General features: G+C 38.4%; 3 protein-coding genes across 3 annotated transcripts; all 3 read left to right on the top strand.

Annotated features, from left to right (window-relative positions):
- Window positions 1-588: 588 nt before the first annotated feature.
- rgs1 (regulator of G protein signaling 1) lies at window positions 589-3,261 on the top strand. The gene is made up of 4 exons (XM_030774802.1): window positions 589-599; window positions 954-1,033; window positions 1,707-1,873; window positions 3,085-3,261. Exons 1-4 carry the CDS (start codon window positions 589-591, stop codon window positions 3,259-3,261), a joined length of 435 nt encoding a protein of 144 aa, XP_030630662.1.
- Window positions 3,262-10,152: 6,891 nt separating this feature from the next.
- On the top strand, window positions 10,153-13,400 carry LOC115812318 (regulator of G-protein signaling 21-like). The gene is made up of 4 exons (XM_030774801.1): window positions 10,153-10,226; window positions 10,512-10,573; window positions 12,237-12,403; window positions 12,549-13,400. Exons 1-4 carry the CDS (start codon window positions 10,153-10,155, stop codon window positions 12,732-12,734), a joined length of 489 nt encoding a protein of 162 aa, XP_030630661.1. The 3' UTR covers window positions 12,735-13,400.
- Window positions 13,401-16,532: 3,132 nt separating this feature from the next.
- LOC115812317 (regulator of G-protein signaling 2-like) lies at window positions 16,533-18,132 on the top strand. The gene is made up of 4 exons (XM_030774800.1): window positions 16,533-16,597; window positions 16,889-16,950; window positions 17,103-17,269; window positions 17,968-18,132. Exons 1-4 carry the CDS (start codon window positions 16,533-16,535, stop codon window positions 18,130-18,132), a joined length of 459 nt encoding a protein of 152 aa, XP_030630660.1.
- The last annotated feature ends 2,201 nt before the right edge of the window (window positions 18,133-20,333 follow it).

Raw genomic sequence — 20,333 nt, 5'->3', positions numbered from 1 at the left:
GATTCATTCACTCATCCTGTATGATGACCCGCTCGTGGGCCGTCATGTTCATCTCTCTGTAATACTGCTCATCACAGTTTTCACTCTCCCCCGGATTCATATTATTTTCATTTGTAAATTATGTCTGATCTTATAACAGTGTTTGTTAATAACAATGTTAACATCATATATGTAACAATGTTAATATCATACATTAATCTATATTGTTAGTACATCAATATGTATTACTTTAATATTTGATATTTGTATTCTCATTTCATAATCTTTATTGTTATAATGTTTTTTAATAGGGCGGTAACGTCATTGCCAATGTTGGACATTCCCTGTTATTTGTGTTCATTGGTCCCATTGTGGCCAAATGCAGAACAAATCACATTTAAATCAGTGCAGGGCAGGGGTGTCCCCTGCTCCTGCATTATTGTGAGGTAACCCCCCCCCACACACACACACACACACATACACACACACAGTTTTGCATGTTCATTTCCATTTGTTCCACTCCTGGAAGGAGACGAGTTTAGATCCTCTACAGTCCCAAACACACTCACACTTAGAGCTGGTGGCATATCCAGGAGCCCACTGACAGAGATGGCAATAAAGTGAGTTGTCTTTGGTAAACCATGCAGCGGTTGGCATTTTTACACGAGTCATGTTCTTGGATAGTTCATGTCAATTCATTAACTGTCTGATCAATTAATTAAAGTAATCTGTGATGTGCAGATGATGGATGAATAGTTTAACAGATCATGTGAAATTTCATGTTTCTGTGCGTCAAAAAACTAACAGTCAAAATTAAGTTTGTAGTAGTCTGTAGAAAATATATATATATATATATATATATATATATATATATATATATATATATGTGTGTGTGTGTTTAAATATATCCAGTTGCATTGTTTCCATCTGCCGCCTGCACTAGTGAAAGATCTCAATGTTATTTTCAAGGGTAGATTTTGTTGCTTTTCTAAGGATCCTCTTGAGGATGCTGATGCTTGGAGCGAATCGATCGACAAGCTGTTGGGCTGTAAAAGTAAGGAATTCACTATGTTTTATGCTGCAGTATCCATCACACACACAGTGTTTTACACTGACTTTCACTTACTTTTGGAAATTGGGATCTCAGTTTGCTAAGTGATGTTTAGAAACATGTGGTTTTAAAACCACGTTTTCTTTTTGTTGTTGTCTTTGATTTTTGTGGAGTTTTTTGTTTGTTTTCATCTTGGTCCAAACACACACAACATGGTGTTTTTATTAAAAACAGAAAGGGTTTATGGAATTATTTTGTCACCAATTTTTGTCAGCATGGTTTTGAAAGCTCTAGCTGTCAGTCTAAATAATCACTTTTACTTTATCAGCAGTCAGCCATCATATGTTGGTATTTTCAGTGTTTTTGCAAAACTGTGAAGTGTACAAGAATAATGGCTTTTTATTATATTGGCTGCTTTTGACTATCAGATTCTATAAGATAAGATCTGATCACTGGTTCTGAGCAAAAACGTGTTTTAGCACTGCCCTGTTGTTCATATGTTCAGAAGTTTTTGATGTCCAAACCCACACGTTTTCAGTCTTTACAAGTGACACGTAAGCCTCTACTGGCAGTGACTTGTGCCTTAAATGAGCTGACCTTTTGTTTTCTAAATGTTGCGAAAGCGTGCGGCTGTATGTGTTAATGGTGCGTTGGTTGCGATGGTGTCTGTGTGCAGCAGGGCAGCTGGCGTTTCAGGAGTTCCTGAGGTCGGAGTTCAGTGAGGAGAACATCCTTTTTTGGCTGGCCTGTGAGGAGTACAAAAAGATCAAGAGCACTCCAGAGATGATTGTCGCCGCCAACAGAATCTACACAGAGTTTGTGCAGGTGGAGGCACCGAGACAGGTCAGTCACTGAGACTTCTCAACACCACTCCTCATACTGCACATACTCAACACCACAGCTGATACTGCACATACCGGAGACTTCTCAACACCACTGCTCATACTGCACGTACTGAACACCACTGCTCATACTGCACGTACTGAACACCACTGCTCATACTGCACGTACTGAACACCACTGCTCATACTGCACGTACCGGTCTGCTTTAGTTCACACTCACACTGATGATAACACAGCCTTCACCAAAAATGTGGAGAGAGAAATAAGAGCCACAGGTCTTTGCCGATCTATAACTTAAAAGCAGTGAAAGGTCACGTCCTCTGAGTTTTATACAAAAGGAAACACTCTGAACTTTGGTTTCAAAATGGACACGCTGCAAGAAAAAAATCGAAGAGAAACAGATAATGTCCTGGCAGAAAATTACCAGTACCTTTCCCGTTAAGTTTATGGACATTTCCTTCAACCCTAAAATGGAAAATTCTGTAGATTTACAGTATATCCTCTGTACTATTCACAGACTCTTCTGTTAATCCTTTACCCACATGATTGGTGGGTTTATAGAAATTTTTAGCTTTGGTGAGTATTTCTGTAGATACTGTCTGGTCACAAAAGATTTTTTTCGGTCCAACCCTCTCATAGTTCTCACTCATAGAGATCCTGCTGCTTGCAATGAGTCTGTGCAGTTTTTGGAGAGTCACCCTGTAGTGACCATCCATGAGGGCATAAAAGGCAACAGTGTTTTTAAAAAACTAGATTTTTACCACAAAGGTGTGAGAGCGGTTTCTCCAACATCAGAATGAAACTTTGACAGAGTTTAATGCCCAACATGTGTGATGGCTGCCCTACCTCTGGCATTTTTTGTTCTGGGGGTTCTTGTTCCCACAGTGCAATGCGTAATTCAAAATACAGGTGGAACATCTCTGAAAAATTGATACAGAGAATTCCTTAATATTAACAAGGTACCTTGTGCCCTATTTTTATGGGCTTTTCTTGGAGTGCAATTTTAATCGTGTCACACATGGTTTTGAAAAGTGTCAGAGTCCATCACATGATGAATAAGAAGTCATCTTTTTTATCTAATTGATAATCTAGACATATAAAAAAATACATGGGTATCTACATACAAAGAGGATATATGTGTGTACAGAATAATGATTGTAACATTAGGGGTTTATGTTTGAATGCTGATGATGAATATCTCTTGTTTGCAGATCAACATTGATTGTGGAACCAGAGCAAACATAACGAAGAACATCTCAGAGCCGAGTCTCAACTCCTTTGACACCGCACAGAAACTTATTTACAGTCTAATGGCCAGAGACTGCTACCCCAGGTTTCTGAAATCTGAGGTCTATCAGTCGATTTTACAAAAAGCAGAGAAAAGTTGATTTTTCTCACAGAGAGCATGGTCAGAAACATTTTCTGTTTAAGTTTTATTTTGAAGTTACTAACTGTTATTTGACTAAGAAAAAGTGACAATGTTTAAATTAAGTTGAAAAGAATATTTATTTATGAGGTAAATAAAGGTAATGGAGCTTCTTTGAGAGAAGTTATACATATTTTTAATGATTGATAATTGATGATATGGACAAATGTACAGTATATGTTTTTCCATAACCATCTTCTCTTTCCTCAGTTCAGCTGGGAGTCCAGAAGTTGATTTCATATTTAGAAAAATAGTAGATTCTCACTAAATCTCATGATATATCTAACAAATGTCACTTTTGAACTTGCGTTTTTGAATGCACTGTTTGTCACTTTTAATTGTTGCATAACCAATACATAGCACATGAAAATTTGAAAAATATACTATTGAGAGTGAGAGAGAGAGAGGGAGAGAGAGAGGTTGTTTTTTTTTTTCTCGGATAAATTTAAATTGATTTTCTAACCAAATCAACCTCATTTGCTGACAAAACATGACGTCACTCAACCTCTGTGTGTTTTCTTTCACTGGTAGTTTATAAAAACAGTCGTCGTCTATGTGATGAAACCCTAGGAATTTGCTGGTTGAATCCAGGTTTTAATTATATCTAATTAGAATGGACTACTTAATACCTTGTACAAACTAACAATTTTAGTTGTTGTTTTTTTTTACTAAGGAATGTCTAAAACTTGTCGTGTACTTCAGAGCATCACCTTCCACAGCTCTCCCACTGTCTATAAGATACAACTAACTACTCAGATCTGCTGTCTGAGAAATCAGTGCTTGAAAACTTGAATTCATCATCTGAGGCTGGACAGTAAGGTCACATCTGCTGTATATCCAAGGGGGGAAATGCATGTAAAACCTCTGATGTGCTATTGCCATTGCCATTGTTTATTTTCATTTTATTCCATTTTTATTTCAATCATTTTGTGAACTCAGATGGGTTCGGCAATGTTTCTTCTGTAATGAGGTGCAGGATCAGAAAGTATACTTTTTTTTTTCTTTACAAAAAAAAAAGATTAAATGTTAAATTTATATTGGGACACTGTTTTTTTCTCTCTTTTTTATCTCTGAAATAAGATTTGCGTGTTTTCTATAGCATATAAACTGCTGAAAGTATCAGAAAGAACGTATTTCTCTCAGTAGCAAAATAGTTGTTTAATATCTATGTTTTATCCAAAAATGTATTCATGGAATATGATAAAAGCAAACAAAAGCTGATTTTTCATTTTCTCTTTGTGCTCTTATACTACATTACTCACTGACGTGTACTGAGGTAAATTCTTGTAATCAGACCTGGTTTATAAAAATAAATAACTCTCTTGAAAAACACAGAGTGACATTATTCTCGCATTACATGTTTCTTGTGGTTTGAAAGAAAACTTATCAGCGATACACATAATACCAGTCAATAACTGCATGAGTGAAAATCCTTCACACTTCCGGTCTTCGTCAGAACTGCGGTAACAAACAAAAAGTACGCAAGGTGCTTTATGAGTGTACCGGATGATGGTCTTCGTAGACAGTGCAACTGAATCTGGGCGTGCCCAAAGTGTCTGCCTGTTTATTATGTGGCCTGTGCACTGCCAATGTGAACACAAGGTGGTGACAAAGTACAACAGTCAGGCCTTTGACCTTTGATTAAAATGCTGTATGCAGTTTCTACCACAAGTTTGAGCAAAAACCTCACAGGCACTAGTCATGACGGTAGCCTGAGAAATCTTAGGAGCTGTTGTTGGTAACAATGATTCTAACATTCATTGCACAGTTAAATGCTGGCATAGTAATGGAGTAAGAACAAGTGCACAAATCCTCAGTGTGAGAAACAGTCTAGTGCTAATAATCGGTAGTTACTGGAAAGTATCAGTGGTAACAAACTTTATAATAATATTTCTGAGACGGAACATTTGTCATATTTAAGCCAAGGTGGTTTAACTGTAATTACTGCATTACTTGTAGTAATAATAACAGTATTACAACAGGAAGTCAGTGTTATCAGTCACTCATAGTTAATATTGTAGAAAGCAGTATTAGACCAGAAATAAAAGCAGTAAAATGAGAACCGTTGGCTGAAGTACAGAGCATGCGCTAACCTCTGTGTCTGCATTGTCCTCGTAAGGTAAAACAGTGGTAGCAGTGTGAACCATGGCTATAGTTGTAATGCTGTAGTTATATGGACACAGTAGTGAGAACAGGATTAGTAAAAGATCATTGCAGTAGTAGGAGTATGAGGAGTGGGAGTGGAGGTGATGTGAGACATGATAAATGTGGCATTTATACCAGATAATAATCACTGGGTGATTAACTGATCACTGGGTGATTGAATGAGCTAAGGTCCTGACCTGACTCAGCGTGGACTGAAAACAGGTCACTGCGCATGGGAGTGTCTGGATTTTTGCATACCTTACGTAACAACGTTAACGACATGCAGACCAGCCAGAGTCATATCAGTCTCATACAGAACTAATATAAACGCAAAACAATGAGATGTACCAACTGTGACTGCAGAAACCAAATGTGGCCTTTGTTTGAAAAAAAAAATGAAGAACTTGTAGCATACTGTGTGGGCATGTCTAGAAAAGATGCTAATCACCAGACACTCGGCAAACATACTCTTATCACACAGAACATTCTGTTAATGTATCAGTAGTTCAGACACAGCAAAGCAGAACTCTATGAATCACACTGTTGTGTGTCTAGTCCACTCAGCATAAACTGTAGTGTGTTGCAGTATGTGAAAGGTAATTTCACAGCATCCTGTCTGGTTATGATTTTAAGATCCATTATTTCCTGTTGGGGGACTTCAGCTAGACATGCAAGTCAACGCATTACTGGGGAAAACCAAGACTTCATAAGTAATTTCTGCAGAGTGTCTGTGTTTGTTGTTTCTACCTCATTTAAGGCGTCTTAAAGAGTTCCGTTCTCAGGCGACAACATGCAGACTTCTGTGGCACTTGTGAATGACTGTAAAATGTGCTGTGGTTTTCTCACCTTCTGTGGTCTCTGTTGTGAATTCATGTTTTTCTTAATGATACTTCAGGAGATTTTCATCAGAACTCAGAAAGGAGTGCCGGTTATGTATGTGTTTGTGTATGTGTGTGTGTGTGTGTGTGTGTGTGTGTGTTTGTACACATTTGCATGTGCGTCTGAATGCGCATGTGTGTGCACGTGTGAATATATATATGGTTGTGTACATATTTCTCTGTGTGTGTGTGTGTGTGTGTGCATGTGTGTGTGTCCGTGCGTCTGCGTGTGCCACCATGTACTGCACGACAAAAGTAACTTCCTGTTCTTTCTTATCATCTCATCACTGCACGTTTTCATCCATTGGGGAAGTGTGTTTAGTACCATTTTCTGAGTGTGCGTCACATTATCATGTTGTCTTGATTATTGGCTGTTTGTTTTTTTAACTAAATGTCACATTTGAAAATTCTACCTCTGCCAAAAACACAATGAGAAAACAAAACATGGAAAGTCAAACAAATTTTCCATTGTTGTCTTTAGCCACCTTCATCTTTTTTTTCCATTCTTCCACTATAGGGCGTGTTTTATGGAACAATACCTTGTTCTTTCTCTGCTCTCACATTCTCAGTGTACTGCGTTTATGTCAGCTACTGACCTGGTCCAGACAAAACCAGTCAGTCCACTGATACCCAGGCTTTTGATTCACACTCATAAAGACATATTTAAGTGAGCAAACCAAGGTCCTGCTGAGCCCCTGAACAGAAAAATCAGATGCCTTACATTAGAGTTGGAGCAGAACTTTGCACAAGTGTTGACTTTCACAAGGTCATTCACCTGTCCCTGAAAACAGCACCCACACCTTACCGAGATCATCAAGTTCAATTTTGATAGTGACAACACATTATGACATGGGGAAAGGACTGTAAATGGAAAAACAGAAGTTGGCATGTAACTTAAAACCATAACAAGTCTAAGGTGTAAAAAGTAGAAAGTGACATCGAGCACCAAGTGTACCACATGCAATAAGGTAAACCCACGGTGCCAAACACCATCTCACTTTTGACACTTACAAGGCCCTCACAAAGCCCTGAGATAAAAAGATCAGTTGCTGCTTCCTGTCTGTAACTCTGCACTTCTGCTTGCCTCGTTTAGGGAGGAAAAATACCCGTTTCTAGTTTCTTTTTCGTTCTTAAATATAGAGATAATCATAGGAAAGACAACCGCTCAACACAAAGTTGACACACACATCGTGGTCAGATGGCTGAACACTAACCACCTTCTGTAGTTTTGGGCCAGCTTCAGTTTACCACAAAAAAGACACCACTGCCTCTAAATGAAGTCTGGGACACTATCTGGACTTTAATGGGTTTTTAAAGAGTCATAAGACATTTGTTTGGGGGGTTTGTCTTTCTTTCTTTTTCTTTCTTTCTTTCTTTCTTTTCTTCTGTCTTGCTTTCTTTGTTTTTTTTTTTGCACCAGCAGAATTGCACTAAGGCATGAAAAGCTAATGTTTTTCTTCTCTGCTCTGTTTGTTTGTTGCAGGATGATGTGAAAAACAGATCTATTTTGGTCCCATTAAATTGAAGCCTAATGAGTAACGGGGATGCCAGTGGGCAGGGCTGCAGTCATACGGAGATGGGCCTCACTCTGTCTCCTCGTGAGTGCTGGTCTTGAGTTCATAGGCCTTTCCTCAGGAAAAAGAGAGAGAGAGAAACTGGGGGGTCTGATTGGTTTCTAGTTTCCCTCCACACATGCTCCTGTTAATCCAACCACTGTGCTCTTTCATTATATATTCTCCTGAACACTTTGGATGATGTTTTTTTTTGTTTGTTTGTTTAGGGTTTTTTTTTTGACATTACAAAATATTAATGCCATTTACGTGTGTATGGGTGTGCTTGTGCATGCATGCTTATGTGTGTGCATGTGCGTGCGTGTGTGTTTGTGTGTGTGTGTGTGTGTGTGTGTGTGTATGTGCATGCACAGGTGTGTATGCAGTGTGCATGTGTGTGTGTGTGCAGGCAAATGTGTTTGTGTGTGAGTGTGTGTCTGTACATGCGTATGTGTGTGCAGTGTGTATGTATGTGTATGTGTATGTGTATGCATGTGTGTGTGTGTGTGTGTGTGTGTGTGAGTGAGTGTGTTTGAATGTGCTTGACTCATTTAAAGATATGCTTTTTGGTCATTATCTGGGAGGAGCAGTGTGTTAATCCTCAGGGTGTGTGGTCTGTCATACACTGCCATAAAACTGTATCTGAGATGTGAACATTCAGAGGTAAGACCAGGTCAGACCAAACACTCAAAATTGCCTTCATGTTTGACACTTTTATACTGCACAACCCACTTTAGAAAATAAATAGGACTGGTCTATATTGTTGCATACAGTAATCCACCCAACACAGTTTCAAAACACCTACTAGATCACCTACAGAAGATTCTAGACTCTTAAATCACCATGTACAGTGCACAAACGTATCAAACATACATATCTCCCAAACATATCTCAAATCATCACGCTAGTTTGATTTTTTGTCTGGGACTTAATGGGCTAGGACACAGAGAGAAGCAGAAGAGAGAAGTGAAACCGTTGACCTGCGTGGGCGTTTGTACTGATCTATCCTGTGACACACTCAGTAGACATTCCCCAGTCTCTACGCAGTTCCCTTCCATGATTCCCAGACCCTACAGATCTGTGCACCAGTTCTCACTCTGAATAAACATCATGAGATGTAAGCAACTTAATTCCACATTTTAGTATGAGCAATACCTGCCCTTTCGGTAGAGTGGTTACTTTGGTGAGATTTTCATGGGAACTTAAACAGAACTTTGGCTGAGAGTTTAGACCGAAAACATTGTGTTGAAAAAATCCACAGAAAATTTGCGCGTGATCATTTAACTACAGGTGCTTGTATAATTTATATTGTCCTGCCCTGGACAAGTGAGAGTAAGTTCAACATTGGCTAATTTGTTGTGTGCTACGCTGTAATCCAGTGGTCAACATCTCTCCTGGGAATCATTCAAGAGGATAAGAGTAACACCATACTAACCGCAGCCATAGAGAGTCAACTTCAGAGAGAAGTACTCTAACTCTTTGTTCCAACTCTTTGTTGACAGTTAGAACAAAATACTTCAGAAATCTGTTTAATCAGAGACTGTGAAAGTATGCAAGTTTATTTGAACAAAACCAAAAGTCCCTAGAAGCCCTGATCAGCATGTTAGAAACACAGGAGATGCCACCACATGTCTTCTGACTGTGCTTGAGAATTCCCCCATCAAACCAAAACTCACTGCTACTCAGTCCCTGTGCTGATCATTAAAACTGTGCCGAATGCATCTGACTGTAAATGAGCACAGTACCAATAAATGGGCTTAACCAGCAGAGTAGAGCTGTCAGCCTGTGTTGGTTAATAGAAGTGACAGTTGGACATGACCTAAAACCCAGAGCCACAACTAGACACCTTTACAAAGTATCTTTTATGAGGTTAAGAATAGACGATCTTTTTGCCAACACAGACAAAGACTTGACTGAGCGCAGAGTAGGACAAACCTCAAAACTATAGGTCAGCATTTGCTTATCAGTCTCTGAAGTTTCCATTCAGAGATTTGCGTCTCTGCATCTAAACAACAGATGAGATAGGCAGGTTTCAAATGAGAGCACGAGAGAGAGAGAGAGAGCGAGAGACGCCACACATTAGGCTGGTCTCAGCTAGTTCGCGTCACCCCTAAACTTCCTCTTTTGTGTGGTTAGGAGAGACACGGTTGATGACGTAGCCGTCCTACTGTGACAGTATAAAAGGACGCGTCACAGAGCCCGCCACTCACACACATACTGCACTAGCGTGTTCTGATTCAACCGACCCATAACCGCAGGACTATCAAAGGTCTTTGTAAAATGCCCAGCCGAGTATCGTCTGCTTCAGTTGAGCTCAAGACCATGAGCAAGGATACCAAACCTGTCCAGAACGAGTGAGTTCCATCACGCTTCCCAAAGATAGCACTGGAGTAATCAAGATGTTTTGGATTAATGAGTAGAAAATCCTATGACCAGTATGAGTTTCTTTCTCATGAACTGATGTATTTTTTCCCCTCTTTGCTTCTACAGGAGAAAAGACTTCAAATGGAAATTGCATTGTAAATTTGTTCAGGCTCCTGCTTCAGACAAGTGAGTACAGTTTCATTTTTGAATGAGAATACGTACTGAAACCATGAGAGAACATTGTATTTATACTGATTTCCCTCTCCTGCATACAGACTACACCCTGGGGAGACTCTCCTGTGGGCCCAGTCTCTGGAAAACCTGCTCAGATCGAAGTGTAAGTTGAATTTCAATAATTATATGTTTGCCCAGTACACAGTTTCTACAACGGTTTCCCACCACAGATTTCCACCACATATTTACTAACACATCCGCTTCATCTATCAAAGAAGGAGGAAAATTAGTTGAAAACTGCAAATTTCAATTAAAAATTTGTATTGTGTTGACTGTACATATCCAAGACAAGAATTGAGAAACATTTTTCTCGAAGATGAGTTTTGTTGTCTTGTGGACTATGACGGAGGAATTGTAATAATGTCAGTCAAATTTAAATTAATACATACATACATACATACATACATACATACATACATATATATGTATGTATGTATGTATGTATGTATGCATATATGTTAGGAATGACTGAATAAGGTAGAATTATTTATTCCTAGGTGTTTTATTTCTGAGATCTATTTAATTAATTGTTTACAGATAAAGTTATTCATTCATTTCTCTGTGGCTGGTGTCATGTGGGCCATGAACTAACTCAAGCTCTCACCATGATCTGTCAGAGCCAGTGGGCGTAATCTAACACCTGATCTAACACGGCTGAATTTTGTAAAACTCACTCATTCTGTAACAATTTAAAATTGTCAAGTACTGTTTGTGGATGATCACTGCGTGACCACCACTATTAAATGCAGAAAGGGGACACAGTCAAAGTTGTTCCTCTACACTTATCTGACATCAGTTTCAGTATTTCTCCTATGAGGGTTAATGTTGGGATTTACGTAGAGGAAGCCTAGATTAGTGATTTGAACTGCTACTTCTTGTCAGGAGACCAAAGAAGGTCAGAAGTGGTGAGAAACGTGGTGGGCTAGAGTATCGGAAAGCTAACAATCATTACTAACAAAGGTGAATAGTTTAATTCAGGAAGTTCTAGAAATAACACCAGTCTGTCACTCTATGAGTCACCACAGTCTAACTCATAGGACAAGTTTCCTAAGTTGTTACTTTTAATGTATCTGCAGAGGCGTCTAAAATGATTTTATAAACTGCTATACATATACTCTGTGACTGGGTTAGTCATGCATCATTGACATAATCATATTATATCAGAATCTCTAACTGGTTCTGACATGTGATGGTAGCAGATCTGCTTATTTCACATTGCACATCATATCGGTCAAGTAAATAAATAAATACTTCCTTTTTTTCTTTTTTAATTGGGGTTGTTTGTTTGTTTGTTTGTTTATATATGTGGTGATCACTGTGCACAGCTAAATTATCTTTATGTAGACATTTCACTTTTTATTGATTTGCCTGTTTGTTCAATTAAACATGATAGTCATAATAATTATTATGTATTACAATGGGCATGTAAAAGTATTAGCTCATGATGTGTTAACATCTGTTCAGGGTGGAGAACATTACCATCTTAGCTGGACACATACAAACATCTCCTGAAACACATGCAAATAAGACCTAAGCAATGCAAATGCCATCCCCTTAGTGATAAGAGTTCACTGCATATGTGATCAACTTTCGATAAGAGAAACATGTTTGCAGTGAAAATTGTTAGTGGTGCAGAACCTAACACAAAAAATGGAGCCATGAATGAAGGATTGTTACACAAGTAACCTGATGCTATCCTAAAGCCCTAAAGCCACATTACAGGTTTTTTTTTTAAACATTTTTCCGTTTGTCTTTTGTGCTTACAGATGGTATGGCAACATTCCAAGCCTTCCTGAAGTCAGAGTTCAGTGATGAGAACATTGAATTCTGGCTGATATGTGAAGACTACAAAAAAATCAAGAGTACCTCAAGGATGAATTCTCGAGCCAAGAAGATTTTTGAGCGCTACATTCAAGTGGAAGCTCCAAAAGAGGTACGGAGGTGTAAATTATAGTTTGTGTGTGTTTAATTTTCTGTCACTCTCAGTAAAGGTCACTGTCACTGTTTTGGTTTGACTGAAAAATGAATAAATCCATCCTGTTCATTGTGTTTGATCATTTCCTGTCTTTACTCTTCAGATCAACATTGACCATAGGACCAGAGAACTCATTAAAGAGAACGTGAAGGCCCCCACTCGGGTTTGTTTTGACGAAGCTCAGAAGATTGTGTATGGACTTATGGAGAAGGATTCCTACCCCAGGTTCCTCAGGTCCGACATCTACAATGCTCTCTTGGCATCTGCCTCAGATCTTATCAAAGTCTGAAATCCAAGTGTTTTATCTTTTGGAAGAAATCAAGTGATCGCAAATCTCCATAAATTGCTCGGCAAGCACCAGAGTTTGACAGAGGGAAGCTGAGGATTTTCTGCTGTATAATGAAAACTCCACAGCCACAGCTAATCTTGGAAGCTCTGTGGTGGACTGAATTTGAGAAAATGGCACCTTTGTAGTGATATAAGCTGTCTGTGGAATTATTAAGTCTGCTGTCCATGTTGATTTTCTCACAATGCTGACATACTGATTTGGATGAGGAGCGAACATATACAGCCAAAAGACATTTAGCCATGGCTCACAGAGTAGTCTGTGTCAAGCTATTCGCAACTTTTCCTGCAAACTCTCTTGAGAACTTCGGTGTGGTCGTGTTTTTGTATCACATCTGCTCTTAAGGCCACAGCTGGACATTGTCATTGGTTTAGGTCCCTGAGCGCAATGACATCATAATGCAAAAACACTGGATTAATCTTTTGATAAAACAGGATGTCTCTGGCCCATAGGTACCCAAATTCAGTTCTGGACGGCCAAACTCCTGCTGCTTTTTGTTTTTGACTGTAAATTACATTCTGATTTTACCTGGAAAACAAGTGTGTTCACTCTCCAGCCAGAGATCATTTGGAATTGACAAGAAAACCAGCAGAACTTTGGCCCTGCAGGACTGGATATGGCCACCTATGGTGTAAAGGATCTTACTGAGAATCAAACACTTATTTGGATAAAGTAGCATGATTCGACAACATTGGAACTATAAGCCATGTTAGACTCAATATAATATAATATAATATAATATAATATAATATGCCAAAACCTGAAAGATATGAATCAGAATGGCAGTCCTGTTTACTAAAACAAATTGTATATCTGTACTTCTGATTGTATATTTGTATATTATTTATATTCATTTCTAAGCATAACTCTATTTTACAAAACTAAATAAAAACTGAAAATCAGAAAATGAAGACTTCTGATATTTTCTTCATTACATTTTTTTTTTTTACAATTGACAAATATTAAAATTAATACATAAATCCATGACATGTGCATAAAGGTAAATTCTTGGTTGGACGTTATGTGACAATTGGTATTTGAGTGTTCTATACATTTTGCTGACTTCAACATAAACACATGATAACTAAACCATGATATCAAACAGCTCTCAGTTTTTATAGACCACTCAGGTTTTGTGACTCAGATCATGAGACAGTGTGTGAATGACAGCTGAGTTTCTGTCACCACTTCCCTGGTTACGCCAATAACGTCTTAGTTACCATACTCACCTGACTTGTTTCAGACATGTCACTCACCACTAAGGCCAAAAAGGACCATAGAAACCAGTGTTTTTAACAAACTTTAACAAACATTAAGAACCATTTCTGTGAATGGCCAACAGTAGTCAAAGTGTGTGTTTGTCCCTTTATGTGCATGCATGTTTACATACGATACAGAACTTCCTTAACCAACTTTTTAACCAAGAAGAATTGCTGATGTATGACAACAGGTCATTATTTCGTCATATTGTGGGACACTGACACAAAACAAAAAGATACATACACACATTTGCATTTTAGACATTTAAAATAACAGATAGTTAGATATGTAAAATAACATGTTCAAAGTCCTCACTTTGAGGTAGAAAATTGATGTACATATTGTTTCACGTGCTAATCTTTCCAGTGGTTTTGTGATACATTCAGTCAACATAAGGAATAAAGAACAGAATTAATTTTTCTCTTCCCAGTATATATTGTTTCACTGAAGAAGAGAAGGTTGCTGATTTTTGATAACAAAAGCACAATTCCTTTCAATCAGGTGATGCAACGCTACTCACTTCCTCTGCGTAGTCACAAGGTTATGGTGTGATGCACAAAGTAATAGTGTAATACAACATCAGATAACTCCTATTTGCTTTTTTCAGAGGAAACTGTGAGGTAAATTTTCTCTGTTTGATAATAACACATACAGTCAGCCCTGTGAAAGGTACAGGCTGTAGTTTAGAAGAACACTGTAATGATGGAAAAAGTCAAAGCCATGTCTACATAAAAAAAAGCACTTTTTATGATTCAGGTTGTGTGGTTATTACGATGAATTAGCGTACCTATAAAAACATATTTGCAAAAAGCACTGCCACCAGACCTGTGATTAAAATGAAATATGCAAATACTATTTACCAAATGTTGCTTCAAAGTTAGGATACTCTGAATTTAGATAGCACATGCAAATTCTGAGTACATACTCTAGTTACTGGAAAAACTGATGTGAAATGTTCCATTGAGAGATATGTCTTCACTGAGGGGCTTCAACCAAGCTCCTGGGCCTGGAATCAAACAATCTATCAGAACATCATTGTGTTTGATAAAAACTGTCATTCTCCAAGCAGGCAACTACTGTACCAAACAAACAATAAAAAAACAACACATCTTTACCTATTGGTGGCAAAATACAAGTTATTAAATTCACTGTTACACTATCATTTGAATGACTCTTTGATGTAATTAAGTATAAGAAATCCATTTGTGGCCCACAGTGCAGGCTGTTGGCTAGAAAGCCATATGTGTCTCGGAATCTAAGATAATTAGAAAGAACTGGAGCAGTCAGGCCCAAAAGCAAAATGGGTAAAGCTGAAATTCTTGAAAAGTTTTGAGGTGTAGTTTGGCTGCTGATCTGAATTCAGGCATGGCATGGCTAGTTCTTCCAGTTGTTACTCCTCATCAGCTCCTTATACATTCCAAGCATTCCTTGCCACACCTCTCCCGTGGTGAGTATTTATAGCAACATTAGGGCTCTATTCTTAGACCATTTTTAATTGTTTGTGGTTTAAGAGGTATGAAGAATGCATCCAGCAAATTTTTTTAAAATCACTATTTATAGACATTTACAGATAAGTGCGACAGTTTTGCATGCACAGTAAAATGAAACAAATGCACAAATGAAACAAAAGTCACACCATTGAGATAAAGAAAAATATTAAAGGATGTGTCACACCTAGTTACCATGCTTAAAACAGGGTTAATGTTACACATGTTGTTAGTGTTCAGGGCTCCAGATCACAACACATCAGCTCAAAGAAGGAATTTTTTTAAGACACAGGTTAAGATTCTAAGGATCCACATTAAAAACAAAGGTGGAGCGCCACAGATTGTAGCGCCACTCTGTAGGCCAAAGCAGGCCCTGTCTGTATTATTACAAAATGATGATACTGTTGGATAAAATCATGAACTTCATCAAATAACTATACATACAACTCTATCATGATATGTCATTATATATGATCCTTTGCACATCAAACGGTGTTTTAAGTGTGCCTTAAAACTTTACGCATGCTCATCAGTACGAGAATGATTCCTGGTATGCACTTGATTGGTTTGCCCTGGCTGTGAAACACATATTTAACATGCATAGCATGTGATCCGAGCACTTTGCGCTCATATGCCCTGATTCTAATAATATCACAGACTGGCTTTAGAGTTGACAGGGACTAAATATAGACTAGCACGAGTCAACCGGAGAATGGAAGCGGTTCTGTGTTTAACAGACAAAGGCGCCTCTCTCTGGAGCAATGTTACGCCCCTGGGTCATTCGCCGTGCCTCCTTACCATTGGCGCATGATGTCTTGCGTCATTTATAGCGCTTGCTTAATGCGCTGCCAGCTGATGTGAACTTTTGTGGGCAGGTGAAACGTCAAACCAGAGCGCATAAAGAGCTCCTGGTGTGTCCGGTTTATTCATCCTGAAAAACAGAACCGCATTCGCGATGCCGTCAACGTAATTTAGAATCTTTCAGAACCTGACAATGGAGTATGCAAAAACTGGAAGCGATAGTATCCAGGGACAATACCGGGACAACAAAAGAATCAAGTAAGAATAAACATATTCATATGACAGATAGCTGAATGTTATCGTACATAGAATGCATTACTACTTAAATTACTGTGTCAAATCTAACCAAACTGTCTCCCCACAGGGAACGACCCTGGAACTCAAAATTACATCTTCTTTTGAATAGACGGGTAGCTTTAAAAACACCGGGCAATAAATCTCATAGGTAAACATACAACTCTGACTAGTGTTGCCGTATTACACTTTGATTAGTCATCTTCATGTCATTAAATGGTCGGTTTTGTAAAATACGTTCTATTTCCTCAGCAGAACATCTCTTCGTGAAGTGGATCAGTGGGCACAATCGTTTGAAAAACTTCTCTCTCAGCCCTGTAAGTAACACTGGTTACTCATGTGATGTTGGCAGATTTTTAGCTCTTTTTGTAGAAGTGAAAAAATATTTTGAAATAATGTTGACACATCAGCGACTAACATCCAAAATTCACTTTGATTTTTTTTTTCTTCTGTTCTCAACCCTTTGTAGATGGCAGGTTGGTGTTTCAACTGTTCCTGAAGTCGGAATTCTGTGAGGAAAACATAGAGTTTTGGCTGGCATGTGAGGACTTCAGATCCATAAAAAATCAAGAGATACTTGCTCTCAAAGCCAGGAGTATTTATGAAGAATTTGTTCGGACAGATTCTCCAAAAGAGGTACAATATCAAGTGTCTACAGCAGGTCTGTCAGTTTGTAGCAATAAGCACGAAATACTACTACTACTACTACTACTACTACCACTACTACTGCTACTAGTGCAAATTAAAAAAGGAGGAGGAAGGAGAAGAAAATGAAGATGGAGAAGACTTAATGTTTAAGTTAATTTCAATCAAACGATTATTTACAGACAGTGAAATTACATCCTTATGAGCATGTATGAGGTATATTAGATTTCCTGTTTACTGTGCAGGTTCTCTTATTACCCTGATAGTGCTTTTCTGATTGGTCATAATTGGTGTTAGATTTCTGTTTCATTGCATTTCAGTTCAGAAACAGCTGCGCCTGTAGTACAGAAAAGGTCAATGTCTAGGTAATGATTACTTAACGACTTTGATGTTGTACTTAATACAGTGTAAGTCTTTGGCATGTGACGTTTGACAAAAAGGCAGTTCTGAGATAAGAGAAGGTGCAGAGTTCCACTGGTATGCAGTGGAAGGAAACACCTTGACTTTGAGACTGATATGGTCTGGCCTGATAATTTGGTATTTAACATGACGTTCACACCAGCCTCTTTTCATGCATTGTGACATCACTGGCAGACATAAACCCACGGTTATGCGCTCATAAAGGTGATAAGAAATAGCATCTATAGTTCCATAAAACAAAATGTGACTTTAAACTCTTTTCTCTGCAGATAAACCTGGATTACCACACCAGAGAAACTGTCGCCATGAATGTTCACCAGCCAACCCGGTTGTGTTTTGAAGAGGCACAGAAAAAAATCTACAGTCTGATGGAGAACGATGCCTACCCACGATTTATTCAGTCAGACTTCTACAAGAACCTTTGTGCCTCCTAGGCACCAAGAATCACTCAATGATAGAGGAACAAAAGAGACATGTCCAAAATTTGGACCTAGATTCTACACTGTGATTGTGACTACCATTGTGAGTGTACCCTCACAGAGATGTTTATAGGCAGAGGACATGAGGGAACTGTGAAGTAATACAGTGTTTGAGATCCTGTTGTAACAAATGAATGAAGGACATAGTAGAAGAGCCTGAGTCTATTGTTGTTTCAGTATTAATGAATGCTGTCTGATATCCCAGTAAATATTGTTGAGAGAGAGAGAGAGAGAGAGAGAGAGAGCAATGTAGAAGACTTGATCACATAAACCTAAATTTGTAGAGGACATGTGAAAAATTTAGCATGGACACAGTGACACACAGAATCTGGACATCCTCAAATTGAGCACACTCCATCGACTGAAGCTCATTATAATGCACTGTAATTGAAACTGCTGGAGTCTTACATCCATGTTTACCTTGTGATATAAATGTTTTCTAAATGTTGTACATTTTTTGTAAATTAAATGAAGAGTTCAAATCCTTGTAAGCATCCTTGTCATGTTAAATTTTGAAATAAGGTCTGAGAGTCGATAAGTGTAGTATTAGGTGTGCAGTCTGATTTATACAACAACAACACTGAAATGATAAGAAGACCAGACATCACATAGTGCACAATGATACCGTGTTTACAACACTGTAGAAAGGCCAACCAAGAAAGAGCCTAAACACATGCTTCAGAACAGCTTTGAGTGTCTGTACTGAGAATTATTTGAGGTCGCATTTATAGATGTCAGTTGTGCCCTCTAGTGGTTCAACCTGAATCTCAAACATAGATGTTAAATTACGAGCATTTAAAATGATTAGATTAGATAAAACCAGATTAAATGAATAATTCTATAAATAAAGTTCTATAATCGAGCATAGAGAACACTTGCATACTATAAATATTACAATAGAATAGAAAAAAAATTTCATGTCAACTGATAATAAAGAAAGCATTCAGGGGAAAGCAATGATAAGTGCTATTTTAAGACTTGCGAGCGTACCTGACACAGTGGTTTACGAAAAATAAGAACAGCGGCCAGTAATGACTAAGGGGAACTGTCAATGTTAATTGCGGATAGTGATGGGAAGTTCAGATCTTTTTGCTCTCGGATCTTTGAATCTTGTTCAGTAAAATGAACAAATGTTTTTTCAAGTCATTCGTTCATTGGAACTAGTGTGGCACTGTAGCTGTCATCTGAGTGATGACAAAAAGAGCACGGTTCTCAAACACTAAGAGCAACATGGTTTGCTTCACTTGGTAAAGTATAATTTACAAGTTCACTTTTGTTAACTCTTAAGCAACCTTTTGGACCATAGCCTACTAAGTTAATTAGTTAAAATGACTGATTACTTAATTTGCCCATAAAAGAGCGCTACGACTATGAATAAAAAAAATGATCATTCTATGATAGCTATTCACTTTAGCCTACATGGTCATTAACGACTCGTAGTGTATGATCTCATTCCAACGGAACATCCATTCAATAGCTAAGCCCCGAAGACTCATAGTTATGATTCGTGAATGAATCACTCATTCCTACACTGAGCCTGCGCAGCGGCCATGTGACAAGTGATCAAGAGACTCAGGACCTGAAGACCCATAGTTATGAGTCGTGAACAAATCAGACGTTCCTACGCTGAGCCTGCAGAGCAGTTATGTGACAAGTGAACGAAAGACACAGAAAGACCCGTTCTACTCCTTTTCCACGTGGAAAGTACTGACGCGGTGCCGGTGCCTAATCTATCATTTTCCACTGAAAAAATACTGCCGCACAGCACCGCAAAATTGTTGGTCCCAAAAGTTCGAACAGCTGACATCAGTAGCTATGCTATTGAGAAGTATGTGAAAATCAGTTGGTTCAGCATGTGATGTGTTTGGTACATGACGTTCTCTAGAGAGGCGGGAGTAGCAAAAAAAAAAAAAAAGTCTGATAAAGATGGCGGAGGCTAAAAGCTACATCTCGCATGAAAATATGTACATGATTAAAAGATGTATTGGCAACCATTTGTGTCTCCATCAACTTGGGCTGTTGTTTACATGTTACATGAACGTAGTCGGGGCCAGAGCGGTAGAAGAAACTCTCTCAAGGGCTCTAGTCGGTGCAAATAGACCACTATAGACCTTCATTTAAGCTCTTGAAATTTTGAGCTATGTGACAGGGTTGCT

This window comes from Chanos chanos, chromosome 5 (assembly GCF_902362185.1).
Source record: "Chanos chanos chromosome 5, fChaCha1.1, whole genome shotgun sequence".
NCBI lineage: Eukaryota > Metazoa > Chordata > Actinopteri > Gonorynchiformes > Chanidae > Chanos > Chanos chanos.
The sequence above is the reverse complement of the archived record's forward strand: the minus strand, read 5'-3'. Positions and strand labels throughout refer to the sequence as shown.

Excerpts from the sequence above, each read along its gene's own strand:
- rgs1 (XM_030774802.1), top strand. Across the intron at positions 1,034-1,706 it reads CAAGCTGTTGGGCTGTAAAA|CAGGGCAGCTGGCGTTTCAG; the intron begins GTAAGGAATTCA and ends GTCTGTGTGCAG. Across the intron at positions 1,874-3,084 it reads AGGTGGAGGCACCGAGACAG|ATCAACATTGATTGTGGAAC; the intron begins GTCAGTCACTGA and ends TCTTGTTTGCAG.
- LOC115812318 (XM_030774801.1), top strand. The coding sequence starts at position 10,153 with ATGCCCAGCCGAGTATCGTCTGCTTCAGTTGAGCTCAAGACCATGAGC. Across the intron at positions 10,227-10,511 it reads ACCAAACCTGTCCAGAACGA|ACTACACCCTGGGGAGACTC; the intron begins GTGAGTTCCATC and ends TCCTGCATACAG. Across the intron at positions 12,404-12,548 it reads AAGTGGAAGCTCCAAAAGAG|ATCAACATTGACCATAGGAC; the intron begins GTACGGAGGTGT and ends TTTACTCTTCAG.
- LOC115812317 (XM_030774800.1), top strand. The coding sequence starts at position 16,533 with ATGGAGTATGCAAAAACTGGAAGCGATAGTATCCAGGGACAATACCGG. Across the intron at positions 16,598-16,888 it reads CGGGACAACAAAAGAATCAA|AACATCTCTTCGTGAAGTGG; the intron begins GTAAGAATAAAC and ends TTTCCTCAGCAG. Across the intron at positions 17,270-17,967 it reads GGACAGATTCTCCAAAAGAG|ATAAACCTGGATTACCACAC; the intron begins GTACAATATCAA and ends TTTTCTCTGCAG.